Source organism: Cibotium barometz, chromosome 61 (assembly GCF_041138505.1).
Source record: "Cibotium barometz isolate CiBa-2024 chromosome 61, ASM4113850v1, whole genome shotgun sequence".
Taxonomy (NCBI): domain Eukaryota; kingdom Viridiplantae; phylum Streptophyta; class Polypodiopsida; order Cyatheales; family Cibotiaceae; genus Cibotium; species Cibotium barometz.
This window is the reverse complement of record NC_141106.1, coordinates 30,303,645-30,318,866: the sequence shown is the minus strand read 5'-3', so window position 1 is coordinate 30,318,866 and position 15,222 is coordinate 30,303,645. Positions and strand designations below refer to the sequence as shown.

Here is a 15,222-nt window from a genome sequence, read left to right as displayed (position 1 = left end):
CTCGCCTTCAATAGTTTTCCCGCCCTCGTCCAACTCCGGCGTGCAACCTTGAACGTTCACTTCCACCAAAAGACACTTTATCTATGTACTCAACTTTAAAAAGAGAGGGCTTTGAGAGAGAGAATGTAGATTAAATCTCCTAATGTTTAAAGTTTTGAGACCAATGACATGAAACCATTTGCGAAAATGAATTCGACAGACTGAAAGCAAACTTGACTACACATTTAATTAATGCTATTGCTTATTGATGAAGGCCCTTGGGGTTTTTAAAAAGAGCCACATAGTTTTGCTATACAAGGACGGAGGCAAGCGACATGGGTACATAGTATAATTCCACAATTCCACAGGACGAAAGGATCGAGAGGAATTCCTAACGTGCATCAGCAAGGGGCCGAAGCCATGATGATGATGCATTGGGAAGGGAGGTTGAATTGTGGGCGGCATCGTCGTCGGCAGGAGTGACCAAAGAGTTGAGGAGAGGGTATGCTTCCGAAACGGGTGAAGGGGATGGGTTGGGAAGTGGTGGTGGAGGGACCTGCACGAGACCCTCAAGCATTTGGACAACGGTGGCCATGCTTGGGCGAACGACCGGGTCAGATTGGACACAGCAGAGCGCGATCATCACCATACGCTCCACGCTGGCACCAGCCACGTTGCCGCATAGGCGCTCATCGAGCAGCAAGCCATCAAGATGGGGGTTGTTTGCGGCGGCGATGCTCATGGCCCATGTTGGTAGGTACCCGTGCTCGTTATCAAGGCATCTCCGCCCACTGATGAGCTCCAGCAGGACCACGCCATAGCTGTACACATCACTCTTGGGAGTGATGGTGGTGTTCTTCAACCACTCTGGGGCTACATAGCCCCGGGTGCCTTTGAGAGAAGTCATGACGAAGCTGTGGTTGTCGCTGCCGACGAGCTTGGCCAGTCCGAAGTCTGCCACCTTAGCATGGAACTCATCATCCAGAAGAATGTTCTCGGGCTTCACATCGCAATGCACGATGCGCTCCGCACACTGGTGATGCAGATACTCCAGCCCCCTGGCGGTGTCCAGTGCTATCCGGCACCTCGTCTGCCAGTCAAGCACAATTGTTTCGGCCACCCCTTCGGCCTCATCTGATCTGGCCACCGGAAACAGGCATCTGTCCAAGGACCGCCTCGCCATGAACTCGTAGACGAGCAAGCGCGAAGTCCCCTCCATGCAGAATCCTTTGAGAGCGACCAAGTTCACATGCGACACACTGCCGATGGTGGCCACCTCTGCTCTAAACTGATCGGAGCTCTGCCCAAGGCCTGCCTGATCTAGTCTCTTCACAGCCACTTCCACTCCCGTGGAGCTGAGGACGCCCTGATACACTGTCGCAAACGCACCAGCACCGAGTTTGGTTGAGAAATCCCTGGTGGCGAGTTGAAGATCCCTGTATGAGAATCTTGGAGGCAGTCTCGGAAGCTCCTGCAGGAAGAGCTCATCTTGGCCAGAACTGTTGCGTCGTCTTCTACGTTTGGTTGCGAAGAGGACTAGCACCAGAGGACATGTGAGACAAATTAGAAGCCCTAAGAGGCTGCCCACGGCAATGCCTGCAATGGTGCCTTTGGAGAACCTACTATGGCTGGCATGAATTTTGAGGAACATGACCTGGCTGTTGTTCTCACCCTGCCTTATGGTGTAGAGCACTGGGAACAGCGAACAAGAAGTAGTTTTTGCATCATAGAGTGCTGAATTGCAAGTAGTGTTGTGTTCACACAATGCACGGCAATCATCCTGGGACTTCACTGTAACCGCTGAAAGCTGGGGATGAAATATAACATTAATTGGAATTAGATTATACTTGGGATTCACTGGCCTGCACGCGGGCGGCGTACTGAGTTCGAACCCTGGTGCACAGCTGCATGCCGGGCTCTTGGAAGAATCGCAGAGACTAAACTCACCACACAGGGTGGTTTTCTCGCATGTGCTTATGGACGAGTTGTAAAATTGGACATTTTGGCTGCCATCCCAGTAATTTATTATGAGGTTACCCTCCGACATGAAAAGTGCTGACATTAAGCTATTATTAGCTGGGGATCCCTCCTCCTCATTGGAAGCATTAGCAGTGCCAATGATAGCCCCATCATTGCCATGAAACGCCAAGCCATAATTCTGTATGGTCACATACTCAGCTACGGCTTCGCTTGGCGGCACGTCGTACTGCGTGACTGCTATAATGTGATACACAAACATGGACCCATTCATGGTGGTGAGAAGCGACAAGCGGCCTTGCTGGCTCAACTGCAAAGCATACATCCCAGGAGTGCTGAAATCCGGCTCTAAAGCTACTTCCTGTCTGAAGAAGAGAGTGGTGTTTTTAGTGAAATTCATGCCGGACGGCAGTAAAAAGATTTGGCTCTCATCAAAGCTTTGCCACAAAATCTGGCCCCCTTTACCCTCCAAAACCAGGTTGCCATCATCTCTGAGAGTCAGGTTCTGCACTCCCAATCCCTTAGTTTGTGTCTGCCAAGCTGTCCTGTTTTCATTAGCGTAGCGGTACTGCAGCGAGAGAACCCCATCGTGGCCTAGCTGGAGTGTGCACTGGCTGCCCACCACAGGCCCCGGGTCAGAGTTATAGTTGAAGGACCACATGACACCACCGGGGGCTTTCTTAGTGTATCTCACCCCAGCCATGCACTTATCCTCTCCATTATCTGTCCAGCTCCGAAATTCTAATTGAAATAAGCCGTGGTCGGATTCCATCACCACATTGGAAGCTGGGGTAAAAGGACGTATACCGGAGGGCACCGAGAATGGGTTCGTGGAATTAAGTCCATGTTCTAATTGTGCTTTGAAGGCTGGAGGGATAAGAACAAGGATGAGGATGACCCAGCAGCTGGACATGGCGGGATATCAGATATGCTACGTGAAAACTTTGAAGCAAGCAGCTGCGCTAGTAAAGATTGGCTATGGCGCGTAGGACTCAGGCAGGCACGGTGGCAGAAAAAGAGCGCGTGTTGGAAGGAAAATAGGCCAATACCAATACGTCTCTTTATTGGTGGTGCCGTGTGCCTTATGCAAACCTTACGAAATACATCGTAGGGACAAGTACGTTAGTGATCCAAGGGCTTCATCTGTTATTTGCGAAAATTATTATTACGATTATTTTTTCTGAATAATAATCAAATCTCATGTATTATTTACTTGCATAGCTAACTAATGTAAGTATAGTTAAAATGTTTTAAAAATGTAGCTTGGTCTTGTATTGGCACCTACATGAGAGCCTTTTACATGCATGAGAAAAATATTTAAGGCCCACCCATTTTTCTAGAACATATTTGTAAAGAGATTCAAGTAAGGCAAAAAAACAAATGCTTGCAAATTTGCTTGAGCCTTTCGCTTAAATGTACATCCCCACCAGTGATACCTACACCTGAGCATGCTTTGAAAACTAGACAAGGTGAGAAAAAGAAATGCTTGCAAAATTGCAAGAGCCTGTGTCTTAAATGTACGTCCCCACCAGTGAGATAACTACACCTAAGCATGCTTTGAAAACTAGACAAGGTGAGAAAAAGAAATGCTTGCAAAATTGCAAGAGCCTATGTCTTAAATGTAAGTCCACCATTGAAAGTATGTCCCACGAGTGACACCTATACGTAGAGGGAAAGCATGCTTTGACAACTACACAAGGTGGTCCCCTAGATCTCTTAACGAAATTGAAAGTGTTATAAGGGAGGTGGAAAAGTGTTGTAAATGAGGTGGTACCCCTAGATCTCTTTAACGAAATTAAAAGTGTTGTAAGTGAGGTGGAAAAGAATTTTTGCAAAAATCGTGAAATCTATTAACTACAACAAGTATGTGAATAAATAATCAAAGTGACACAGCGCAATTTGTAAATAGATAATAATTTATAACTTGTTTTGTTTTTTTTTAATATGATAAAGTTGAATGATGTGTATATTATTTAAAGGAACATTGACCAACACCAAGATGTTAACTTATTTTAACTTGTAGGAAAAATATATTCTTCTAACACTCAATCATTGTATAATGTTTGTAGCTAGAAATATTTGAAGTTCTTTAATCCTACGACTTGAATCATAGAGTAAGCGTACCTACTACCTTTAAAATTTTGCATTGGACTTTGCTAGAGTCCAAAAGCTTTCATTGTTAGAAAGAGAGTCTTCAATTATTCCATTGAAAGCTAGCAATCTTTAAAGTTCTTGACTTATTTCACAGCGTCTTTTCCAAGTCCTTGACTCATTTCTGTTGGATAGGTGTCATCTCTAGATGGTATCACGCTAGTGGCACACTCTTTAGCCTCTAGGCATTTTTGGGATTTATAGCATTCATTTCCATTTTTTCCTATTTACACACATTTTTGGGTGGAGGTACTTTCCTATATATATGAGGCATTGTAGTTCATTTCTAATCAAGTTGGCTAGTGGTTCATTGATGAGTTGTTGAGTACATTGTCTCTTCTCTCATCTCTTCTTTCTCACATGGTATCAGAGCAAGGTGGTGGCGCACATAGAGCCTCCTTATCCTTCTTCCTCTCTACCTCTAGTCCTCTTAAACAACCCCGCTTTCAATTGCATTTTTTCATTCTTTGATTATCTGCTAAACGAATGTGTTTTTGAAGATTGTACTAGAGCGCGTGTTGGAAGGAAAATAGGCCAATACCAATACGTCTCTTTATTGGTGGTGCCGTGTGCCTTATGCAAACCTTACGAAATACATCATAGGGACAAGTACGTTAGTGATCCATGGGCTTCATCTGTTATTTGCGAAAATTATTATTACGATGATTTTTAGTGAATAATAATCAAATCTCATGTATTATTTACTTGCATAGCTAACTAATGTAAGTATAGTTAAAATGTTTTTAAAATGTAGCTTGGTCTTGTACTGGCACCTACATGAGAGCCTTTTACATGCATGAGAAAAATATTTAAGGCCCACCCATTTTTCTAGAACATATTTGTAAAGAGATTCGAATAAGGCAAAAAAACAAATGCTTGCAAATTTGCTTGAGCCTCTCGCTTAAATGTACGTCCCCACCACTGATACCTACACCTAAGCATGCTTTGAAAACTAAACAAGGTGAGAAAAAGAAATGCTTGCAAAATTGCAAGAGCCTGTGTCTTCAATGTAAGTCCACCATTGAAAGTATGTCCCACGAGTGACACCTATACCTAGAGGGAAAGCATGCTTTGACAACTACACAAGGTGGTACCCCTAGATCTCTTTAACAAAATTGAAAGTGTTGTAAGTGAGGTGGAAAAGTGTTGTAAGTGAGGTGGTACCCCTCGATCTCTTTAACGAAATTGAAAGTGTTGTAAGTGAGGTGGAAAAGAATTTTTACAAAAATCGTGAAATCTATTAACTACAACAAGTATGTGAATAAATAATCAAAGTGACACGGTGCCATTTGTAAATAGATAATAATTTATAGCTTGTTTTGTTTTTTTTTGTGATAAAGTTGAATGATGTGTATATTATTTAAAGGAACATTGACCAACACCAAGATGTTAACTTATTTTAACTTGTAGGAAAAATATATTCTTCTAACACTCAATCATTGTATAATGTTTGTAGCTAGAAATATTTGAAGTTCTTTAATCCTATAACTTGAATCATAGAGTAAGCGTACCTACTACCTTTAAAATTTTGTATTGGACTTTGCTAGAGTCCAAAAGCTTTCATTGTTAGAAAGAGAGTCTTCAATTATTCCATTGAAAGCTAGCAATCTTTAAAGTTCTTGACTTATTTCACACCGTCTTTTCCAAGTCCTCGACTCATTTCTATTGGATAGGTGTCATCTCCAGATGGTATCACGCTAGTGGCACACTCTTTAGCCTCTAGGCATTTTTGGGATTTAAAGCATTCATTTCCATTTTATTCTATTTACACACATTTTTGGGTGGAGGAACTTTCCTATATATATGAGGCATTGTAGTTCATTTCTAATCAAGTTGGCTAGTGGTTCATTGATGAGTTCTTGAGTACATTGTCTTCTTTCTCACATGGTATCAGAGCAAGGTGGTGGCGCACATAGAGCCTCCTTATCCTTCTTCCTCTCTACCTCTAGTCCTCTTAAACAACCTCGCTTTCAATTGCATTTTTTCATTCTTTGATTATTTGCTAAACAAATACGTTTTTGAGGATTGTTCCCGCTATGCTTACTGGAATCATCGTGGTCTACAACTTTGCAAAAGAAAGTTTTCGCAAATTTCTCACCGTTTTTGAGTTATTCTTCACAGACTGCCTGCATGCAGAATTTCTGCTTGCGTTTTTTGCAGAAGCCCTTACTCATCATCCTTGCACTCATTCAATGATGCAAGAGGCTTCAAACTAGTCCCTTACCATCCTCTACAAGTGTGTCTTTAAAGCACTTCAATCCGAGTCCTATAACTCTACCTGTGGTGGTGAAAACATTGCTTATTGGAAAACTATAAGTCTATCTCTTCATCAGTACACATTGGTGATGCTTCGTCTCTCCCTGTGATTGGTATTGGTGATGTTTCTTTTGGAGATGCTATCTTACATGATGTTTTGCATGTGCCTAAGATGTCTACCAACTTATTTTCTATCTCTAAGGCTATTTCTAAACGTCTTGGGGTTTACTTTGATGATGAAGTGATTGAAATCATTGATAGACAATCACTTTCTTGTGTGGTACATGGTTATCAAAATGTTGGGCTTTATCATATAAGCTCTTTTACAGCACACTTCACCACATGAGTCTCATCTTCATCAATTATTTGCTTCTCCTAAAGCACTTGTTTCTAATGAAGAAAGTAATCTATGGCATTTCCGCTTTGGCCATGTGTTCCTCTTGCTACTTTGCAACATCTTGTCTCACATGACATGGTTACAGGTCTACTAAAGCTTCATAAACCTCGCCATCATATTTGTTCTTCTTGTGCTCAAGGAAAGCAACATCGGGCTTCTTTTCCAGAGGAGGCTACTCAGAGGGCCACACGCATACTTGAGCTTATTCATGCTGATCTTGCAAGACCTATGGAAGTACAATCGCTTGGTGGATCCAAGTATTATATGCTTCTTGTGGATGACTTCTCTCGGCAAATCATGGGTTTATTTCTTACCTAAGAAGTCTGATGCTCTTTCTCATTTTAAGGTTTGGCTTGCCCAAATGGAGAATCAAGCAAGTCAAAAGGTATCTTTTCTCAGGACTGACAATGGAGGTGAGTTTATAGCATTTGAGGATTTTCTAGCTTCAAAAGGCATACAACGACAAACCACCATACCCTACACTCCTCAGCAGAATGGTGTGGTTGAAAGAAGAAAGAATAGAACGGTGAAGGAAATGGCCCGCTCCCTCTTACATCATGCGAAGTTACCTTCCTCTTTTTGGGGTGAGGCTATAGCAACTTCAGTTTATCTTCTCAATCGCTCTCTTACGAAAGCAGTGGACAGCATGACTCCAGAGGAGGCTTTCACAGGCCACAAGCCTACTTTTTCTCATTTTCATGTCTTTGGTTGTGTTGCTCATGTGCATGTGCCTTCTTCTAAGAGGAGGACTCTTGATGCTAAGTCCAAACCTATGATATTCATAGGATATGCTTCTCACTCCAAAGGGTTCCGTTTTTGGGATCCTTCTCGTGAGGATATTGTTCTTTCATGTGATGCCATCTTTGATGAGCATGTTTTTGGTCTTGATGAGTTACCACCTTCTACATCTCTCTCAGATCCATTTCCATCTCTTGAGCTTGAGCCTCTCTCATTCCCTACAGTCTCATCCTCATCTACACCATCAGTTCCTACTTCATCCCCTCCATCCATTTCGATTGTGACACCTACTACTTCATTGGATTCTACATGGACTTCTGGTCCTCCAAAATGGGTTCGCTCTCTACTTCAGGATTTAGGTATATCACTTTCAGATACTCAACAATCTACTGCACGTGTCTTACGTACATGCCCTTCAGTAAATATTGCCTTGATGTCTCATATTGGTGATGTGTTTGAGCCTGAAATGGTTAAGGAAGCTCTTTCCTTACCACATTGGTGTGAAGCAATGCAAGCAGAGATTTCTTCTATTGAATCTAATAACACATGGGAGTTAGTTCCACGACCTTCACATAAAAAGGTCATTGGTGTTAAGTGGATTTTGAAAGTCAAGTTTCATTCTGATGGTAGTATGGTACTCTTGATAAGTACAAGGCACGCCTTGTTGCTAAAGGTTATGCTCAAAAAGAAGGTGAAGACTTTGATGAAACTTTTGCTCCTACTGCCAGATATTCTACTATTCGTGTTGTTTTTGCTCTTGCTTCTCACTATGCCTGGCCTATATATCAAATGGATGTTAAATCTGCCTTCTTGAATGGAGATTTAGAGGAGGAAGTTTATGTGGAACAACCTGAAGGTTTTATTGCACAGGGTCATAAACATGATGTGTATTTATTATTACAGAAAGCTCTTTATGGTCTTAAGCAAGCTCCTCAAGCTTGGTATCAGAACATTGACAGTTTTCTCCTTTCTCTACATTTTGAGAGGACTCATGCAGATCCTAATCTTTATGTGCTGACTGTGGGATGATGATATATGCATTCTTGTGCTTTATGTGGATGATTTGACACTCACTTGCTCTAATTTGGATCTACTCAAATGGGTTCAAACTCAACTCACAACATCATTTGCCATGACTGATCTTGGACTACTCCACTATTTTCTTGGTTAAAAACCATATCTTGGGAATAGGCATAGTATTTTAGCATTTCTCTTCTAAGGCATGTCTTCTCTTGAATGTGTCAAACCTTTGAAAATTATTAAAATGATAAAAAAATAACCTTAAATATAATCGATAAATTAACACAACTAGAGGTATATCCAGCACTATAATCTAAATAGCTTACGAATTCACAAAGTTGGTTTTTACATGCAAAAAACTTTGATGATCTCCACTCACTATAAATTTCTCCTAAACCTTACATAGTATTTAAGAGATTAGAGATAATTTTTTCACGATGAAAAAATTATTACATTAATAATTAATTCAATTAAATTTACTTCTTAGAATCTCTTTTTAGTTGTTGAGTCTTTTACACCCAAAATATGACAATAGTGTGAACTTATATGGTGATTTATTGATGATATGAAAAAAGGAAACCTTTGATTTGGATTATCCATGTGTTCTAAATAATTCCATAAAGTTGGTTAGTAAAGAGGACATAAATATGTCCACATACACTTTCCTATCCTATTGCCAAATCTGGGTTAACCAATTTTGAAAAAAAATCATAAGTTTATGAAGAAAAAGGGGATCATTTTATTCACAAATGTATGTAAGTGTAAGGGGTTTTTTAAATACTACTTGAATGCATGTGATACATAGGATTTATTCATAGTGAACCCCCAAGTAAAAATGTCTTTTCTAAAGAGACATTATAGTATTTATCTTTGAACATTTTGGGACCTAGTTTGAGTAGGAGGCAATTAGAATTAGGAGGCAATTAGAATTAGGAGAAGTGTTAAACAAAAAACCTATAGATATTTGTGGAGAGGTTTTTTTAAAATTTTGTGATTTAATCATTTAAACACTGTGAAATTTTATTTTGAGAAAACCTAATGAAGTAGGTTTGGGTGCACATGCACATGGGGTAATGGGGCCTAGGCACTTGGGCTTAGGGACATTTGCATGTGTACTTTTAGAGTACCCTATATGAGGCATAGGGTTGATGGACATTGTACCCTTTTGATCATTATACTTTCTTGAGTACTCTTACTCTTTGCTAGCTCCCAGCTTCCATGGTGGACTTCTCCCTTTTGAGAAGCCATGTGTGTACTCATGAGTGCGTCCTTGAGTTTCCTCCATTGCATTAGTATTAGAGCCCTTGGCTTAGGTCCTTGCTTAGGGAGTGATTAGTGTTAATTATTTTTTAAATTGATTTTCACACAGTTTCAAGATTTGCTAATTTCTTGTTAAACAAGATTAGCAAAGAGATTTCTGTTAATCATTTTTGAATTTGTAGTAAACACTATTTTCAAAACCCTAATCCAGTTTACTGTTTGATTCTTGAGCTTCTTGATCTTGATTTTCGAATTAGGCTTTACAGAGATTTTAGCAACCAAAATTGAGAGATTTTCTGGTAGTATCTTGCTTAGAGAGCTTAGAGTTCCAATTATTAATCCATTAAGCCTCTATGTCTATTTTATTTTTTTCAAAATCTTGGGGTTCTTGGAGCAGATTTACAAGAAGCCTCGTTTCTTAAGCAATTTTGTAGAAAATTTCATTTACAATTTTAAAGATTGCTGTGCAATTTTTAGATTTCTATGCAGATTATAGTGCAAAGTATAGATTGTTGTGCAGAACAGAGTTCTGATGCAGATTATTATAACAGTTGCAAATTTTGTGCATAAAATTGAAGATTACTCCAATTCATTGAAGTCTATGCAATTTCTTGAAGTTTGTGCAAAGCTTTATGTAGCTGTGCAGAGTTCCTTGAAACAGTAATATTTAATGCAAAGATTATGAAGCAAATCCATAAAGATTATCAAGAAAATAATGCAAAGTTAAGATCTTAAGTGTTTTAAGCAAGATTGGTGCAAAACTTTACATCAGTGATCTTTACCCTAAACTTCATTCTATTCTTGATTTTCTTGTTTCTGTGCAAGAAAAAGTGTTCAACAAGTTGATCTTTGCAAGAAAGTTCAAAGGTATAGCAATCCCTCTCAGAATAATTGAACTGAGATTATTGGCAAGCCAATGTGTTACCATTTACACCAAGGGATTCTACTGCTATACATCAGAGTTGCAGGCATTGACAGATCTTACTAGATATCCAACAAACAAGTCAAATAGTTATAAATCTTTCTGCAAAAATCAGGACAGTTGAAAGCAAATCTTTCTGCAATCTTTCTGCAATCAGGGCAGTTGTTGCAAGTAAATCTTGATGAATGTTTAGCAAGAATGGTCTGAATCAATCCAATATTGACAAACTTAATAGTTTGAATGTGTGCATGAAGAAACCAATGAAATGCATCTATGTAGACAGTTTGAATCCATGTATGATGAACAAATGTGTAGACAATTACATGTATGCATGGAAAGGTTGATTAAAGGGCATTTATCCTACTGCTAGAAGTTACTGAAGACACAACCTTGAACATTCTGATCAAAGACACTACATAGTCCACTCAAAGTTAAAAGCCATGATATGATGTGCTAAACTCGTTTGAAACAATGAATGCATGCAGGAATGAGTGAAAATTTGTTGCAACCATTTGTCAATATCCATGAAACATGATGTTTGAGCTGTTTGGAGAACCATTTTGGTAGAAAGGCTATGTACACACACCATCCTTATTGTGAGCAACAGATCATAGCTATTGTAGATCACAGATTACAACAGACCACAGCTCAACATCACAATTGATCATAGCTACAGCATTTGACGTTTGAGTGAGCAGAGTAGCCAAATCATCAAGCGCATCGCAAGAAAGAGAGGAAATAGTATAAACAAGCCGCGTTTAGTTTTTGTTTTCAAAATAATCAACAATTGCACAAATAAGCTGTTGAAATATAGTGCCCGTCATGTCATGTATGGGGAACATGCATGTGGGAGCAAGGTAGATGGAGCTTAGGATGTCATGAAATTAGAATGGATGAAGGCCAAGGTTATTGGCGGATGTAAATGGATGAATGTAAAAGAAGGTCAATGGTCAAAAAGTAGGCACATAGAAGGTAAAGGGTGCACAAGGACTTTTGAGATCCCATAGGGAGTGGAGAGTGGGAAAACACAAGGAAAGAAGTGTCGTACCTCCAAAAACGGAGCCAATAAATGGGCTATCCCACCACCAAGGAAGTATCTCCAAAATATGCACAAAGATAGTGCAAAAACGCAGCCACAAAATGCAGCCGATATATGAACCAATAGACTCCATAGAAACCACCCAAAGAGGGTTGAGAATGTAGCCTTATGTAGAAGGAGTATGGAGAAGTTGATTGTCTACAAAAATGTAAACACAGAGTGTGTAGCAAAGTGGAGTTTTCAGTCGGTAGAAAGGTGTAGAAAAGAGAATGAATATGTACCTCAAAACACCTGAAGAAGGCTGAAGTTGATGATGAAAACGCAGCCAAGAAATCTCTCCACAAGAAGCCTCCAAAAAAACGCTACCGCATTTAGGAAAAACTAGTTGGCAATGTTTTCATCGCAAGTAGAGTTGTAGGACTCGAATTGAAGTGCTTTAAAAACACACTTACACCATCAGTTCCTACTTCATCCCCTCCATCCATTTCGATTGCAACACCTACTACTTCATTGGATTCTACACGGACTTCTGGTCCTCCAAAATGGGTTCGCTCTCTACTTTAGGATTTAGGTATATCACTTTCAGATACTCAACAATCTACTACAGGTGTCTTACGTACATGCCCTTCAGTAAATATTGCCTTGATGTCTCATATTGGTGATGTGTTTGAGCCTGAAATGGTTAAGGAAGCTCTTTCCTTACCACATTGGTGTGAAGCAATGCAAGCAGAGATTTCTTCTATTGAATCTAATAACACATGGCAGTTAGTTCCACGACCTTCACATAAAAAGGTCATTGGTGTTAAGTGGATTTTGAAAGTCAAGTTTCATTCTGATGGTACCCTTGATAAGTACAAGGCACGCCTTGTTGCTAAAGGTTATGCTCAAAAAGAAGGTGAAGACTTTGATGAAACTTTTGCTCCTACTGTCAGATATTCTACTATTCGTGTTGTTTTTGCTCTTGCTTCTCACTATGCCTGGCCTATATAAATCTGCCTTCTTGAATGGAGATTTCGTGGAGGAAGTTTATGTGGAACAGCCTGAAGGTTTTATTGCACAGGGTCGTGAACATGATGTGTATTTATTACAGAAAGCTCTTTATGGTCTTAAGCAAGCTCTTTATGGTCTTAAGCAAGCTCCTCGAGCTTGGTATCAGAAGATTGACAGTTTTCTCCTTTCTCTACATTTTGAGAGGACTCATGCAGATCCTAATCTTTATGTGCTTATTGTGGATGATGATATATTATGCATTCTTGTGCTTTATGTGGATGATTTGACACTCACTGGCTCTAATTTGGATCTACTCAAATGGGTTCAAACCTCGTTCAAACTCAACTCACAACATCATTTGCCATGACTGATCTTGGACTACTCCACTATTTTCTTGGTTTAGAAGTGTGGCAATTTGCTTCTGGCATCTTTCTTTGTCAAAAGAAGTATACTTTAAGGTTGCTTGAGAAATATGGCATGCATCACTCACTTGTTCCATGGATCCTAATTCAAAATTATCCAAAGATGATGATTCCCCTGAGGTTGATTCTACAGAGTATCGCCAACTTATTGGTTCTCTATTTTATTTGGTTAACACTCGGCTAGATCTCTCCTATGCTATGAGTATTCTTAGCCAATTCTCTTCACAACCTCGTCGATCTCATTGGCAGGCAGCTTTGAGGGTTCTTCGATATCTTCATGGAACTCTTGAGTATGGCATTTCTTATGCAGGTGGAGATACACTTATTGGTTACTCACATTCTCATTGGGTAGGGTGTATTTATACTAGGCGTTCCATGTCAGGCTATTGTTTTATGCTTGGTAAAGGACTTGTTTCTTGGAAATGTCAAAAGTAGCGAATTACTTCTTCTTCATCGACCGAAGCAAAGTACAAGTCATATCTTGATGCCACTTCTGAAGCACTTTGGCTTCAGCAAATTCTGAATCACCTTGGATGTTCATCTACTCCGACACTCATCTACTCAGATTCACAAAGTGCTATTGCTTTAGCCAAAAATCCAGTTATTCAAGGATGATCCAAACACATTGATGTTCATTTTCATTTTGTTCGTGATTGGATTTCTGAAGGTCGCATTCAACTTGAGTATTGTCCTACCAAAGATAATGTTGCTGATTTGTTTACTAAGCTTCTTCCTCGACCTACCTTGGATTATCTTCTTCAGCGCGTTGGCGTTGGTCCTCCCATCTGGACCTAAAGAGGAGGTGTTGGATAGGTGTCATCTCCAGATGGTGTCACGCTAGTGGCACACTCTTTAGCCTCTAGGCATTTTTGGGATTTATAGCATTCATTTCCATTTTTTCCTATTTACACACATTTTTGAGGGGAGAAAAGGGTGGAGGAACTTTCCTATATATGAGAGGCATTGTAGTTCATTTCTAATCAAGTTGGCTAGTGGTTCATTGATGAGTTCTTGAGTACATTGTCTCTTCTCTCATCTCTTCTTTCTCACAATTTCACACCTTCTTTTATCTCAATTAGCCTCTTGATATATTATAGGATTGGATATCATTTATGATAGAGTTAAAAATGCCCGAGGGCTTCACCTAAAATATGTAAGTGTAGCACAAGTTCATCAGAAGCAGGGGTATACTAATTAGAAAAAGTTACATAATTACATTTATAGGAGAGGGTTTTTTAACACTAGTTTGGTAGCTCATCAGGACATAAATGTCTTTTCAACAGTTTGCTAAAAAACCATATCTTGGGAATAGGCATAGTATTTTAGCATTTCTCTTCTAAGGCATGTCTTCTCTTGAATGTGTCAAACCTTTGAAAATTATTAAAATGATAAAAAATAACCTTAAATATAATCAATAAATTAACACAACTAGAGGTATATCCAACACTATAATCTAAATAGCTTACGAATTTACAAAGTTGGTTTTTACATGCAAAAAACTTTAATGAACTCCACTCACTATAAATTTCTCCTAAACCTTACATAGTATTTAAGAGATTAGAGATAATTTTTTCACGATGAAAAAATTATTACATTAATAATTAATTCAATTAAATTTACTTCTTAGAATCTCTTTTTAGTTGTCGAGTCTTTTACACCCAAAATATGACAATAGTGTGAACTTATATGGTGATTTATTGATGATATGAAAAAAGGAAACCTTTGATTTGGATTATCCATGTGTTCTAAATAATTCCATAAAGTTGGTTAGTAAAGAGGACATAAATATGTCCACATACACTTTCCTATCCTATTGCCAAATCTGGGTTAACCAATTTTGAAAAAAAATCATAAGTTTATGAAGAAAAAGGGGATCATTTTATTCACAAATATATGTAAGTGTAAGGGGTTTTTTAAATACTACTTGAATGCATGTGATACATAGGATTTATTCATAGTGAACCCCCAAGTAAAAATGTCTTTTCTAAAGAGACATTACAATATTTATCTTTGAACATTTTGGGACCTAGTTTGAGTAGGAGGCAATTAGAATTAGGAGGCAATTAGAATT

General features: G+C 39.2%; 1 protein-coding gene across 1 annotated transcript; it reads right to left on the bottom strand.

The window, feature by feature from the left end:
• Window positions 1-201: 201 nt before the first annotated feature.
• Window positions 202-3,078, bottom strand: LOC147604744 (G-type lectin S-receptor-like serine/threonine-protein kinase At2g19130). The gene has a single exon (XM_086794622.1). The coding sequence runs from the start codon at window positions 2,867-2,869 to the stop codon at window positions 371-373; it is 2,499 nt and encodes an 832-aa protein (XP_086650748.1). The 5' UTR covers window positions 2,870-3,078; the 3' UTR covers window positions 202-370.
• Between the last annotated feature and the right edge of the window lie 12,144 nt (window positions 3,079-15,222).

What these genes read in the sequence shown, in the direction of transcription:
- LOC147604744 (XM_086794622.1), bottom strand. Translation starts at nt 2,869, where the DNA reads ATGTCCAGCTGCTGGGTCATCCTCATCCTTGTTCTTATCCCTCCAGCC.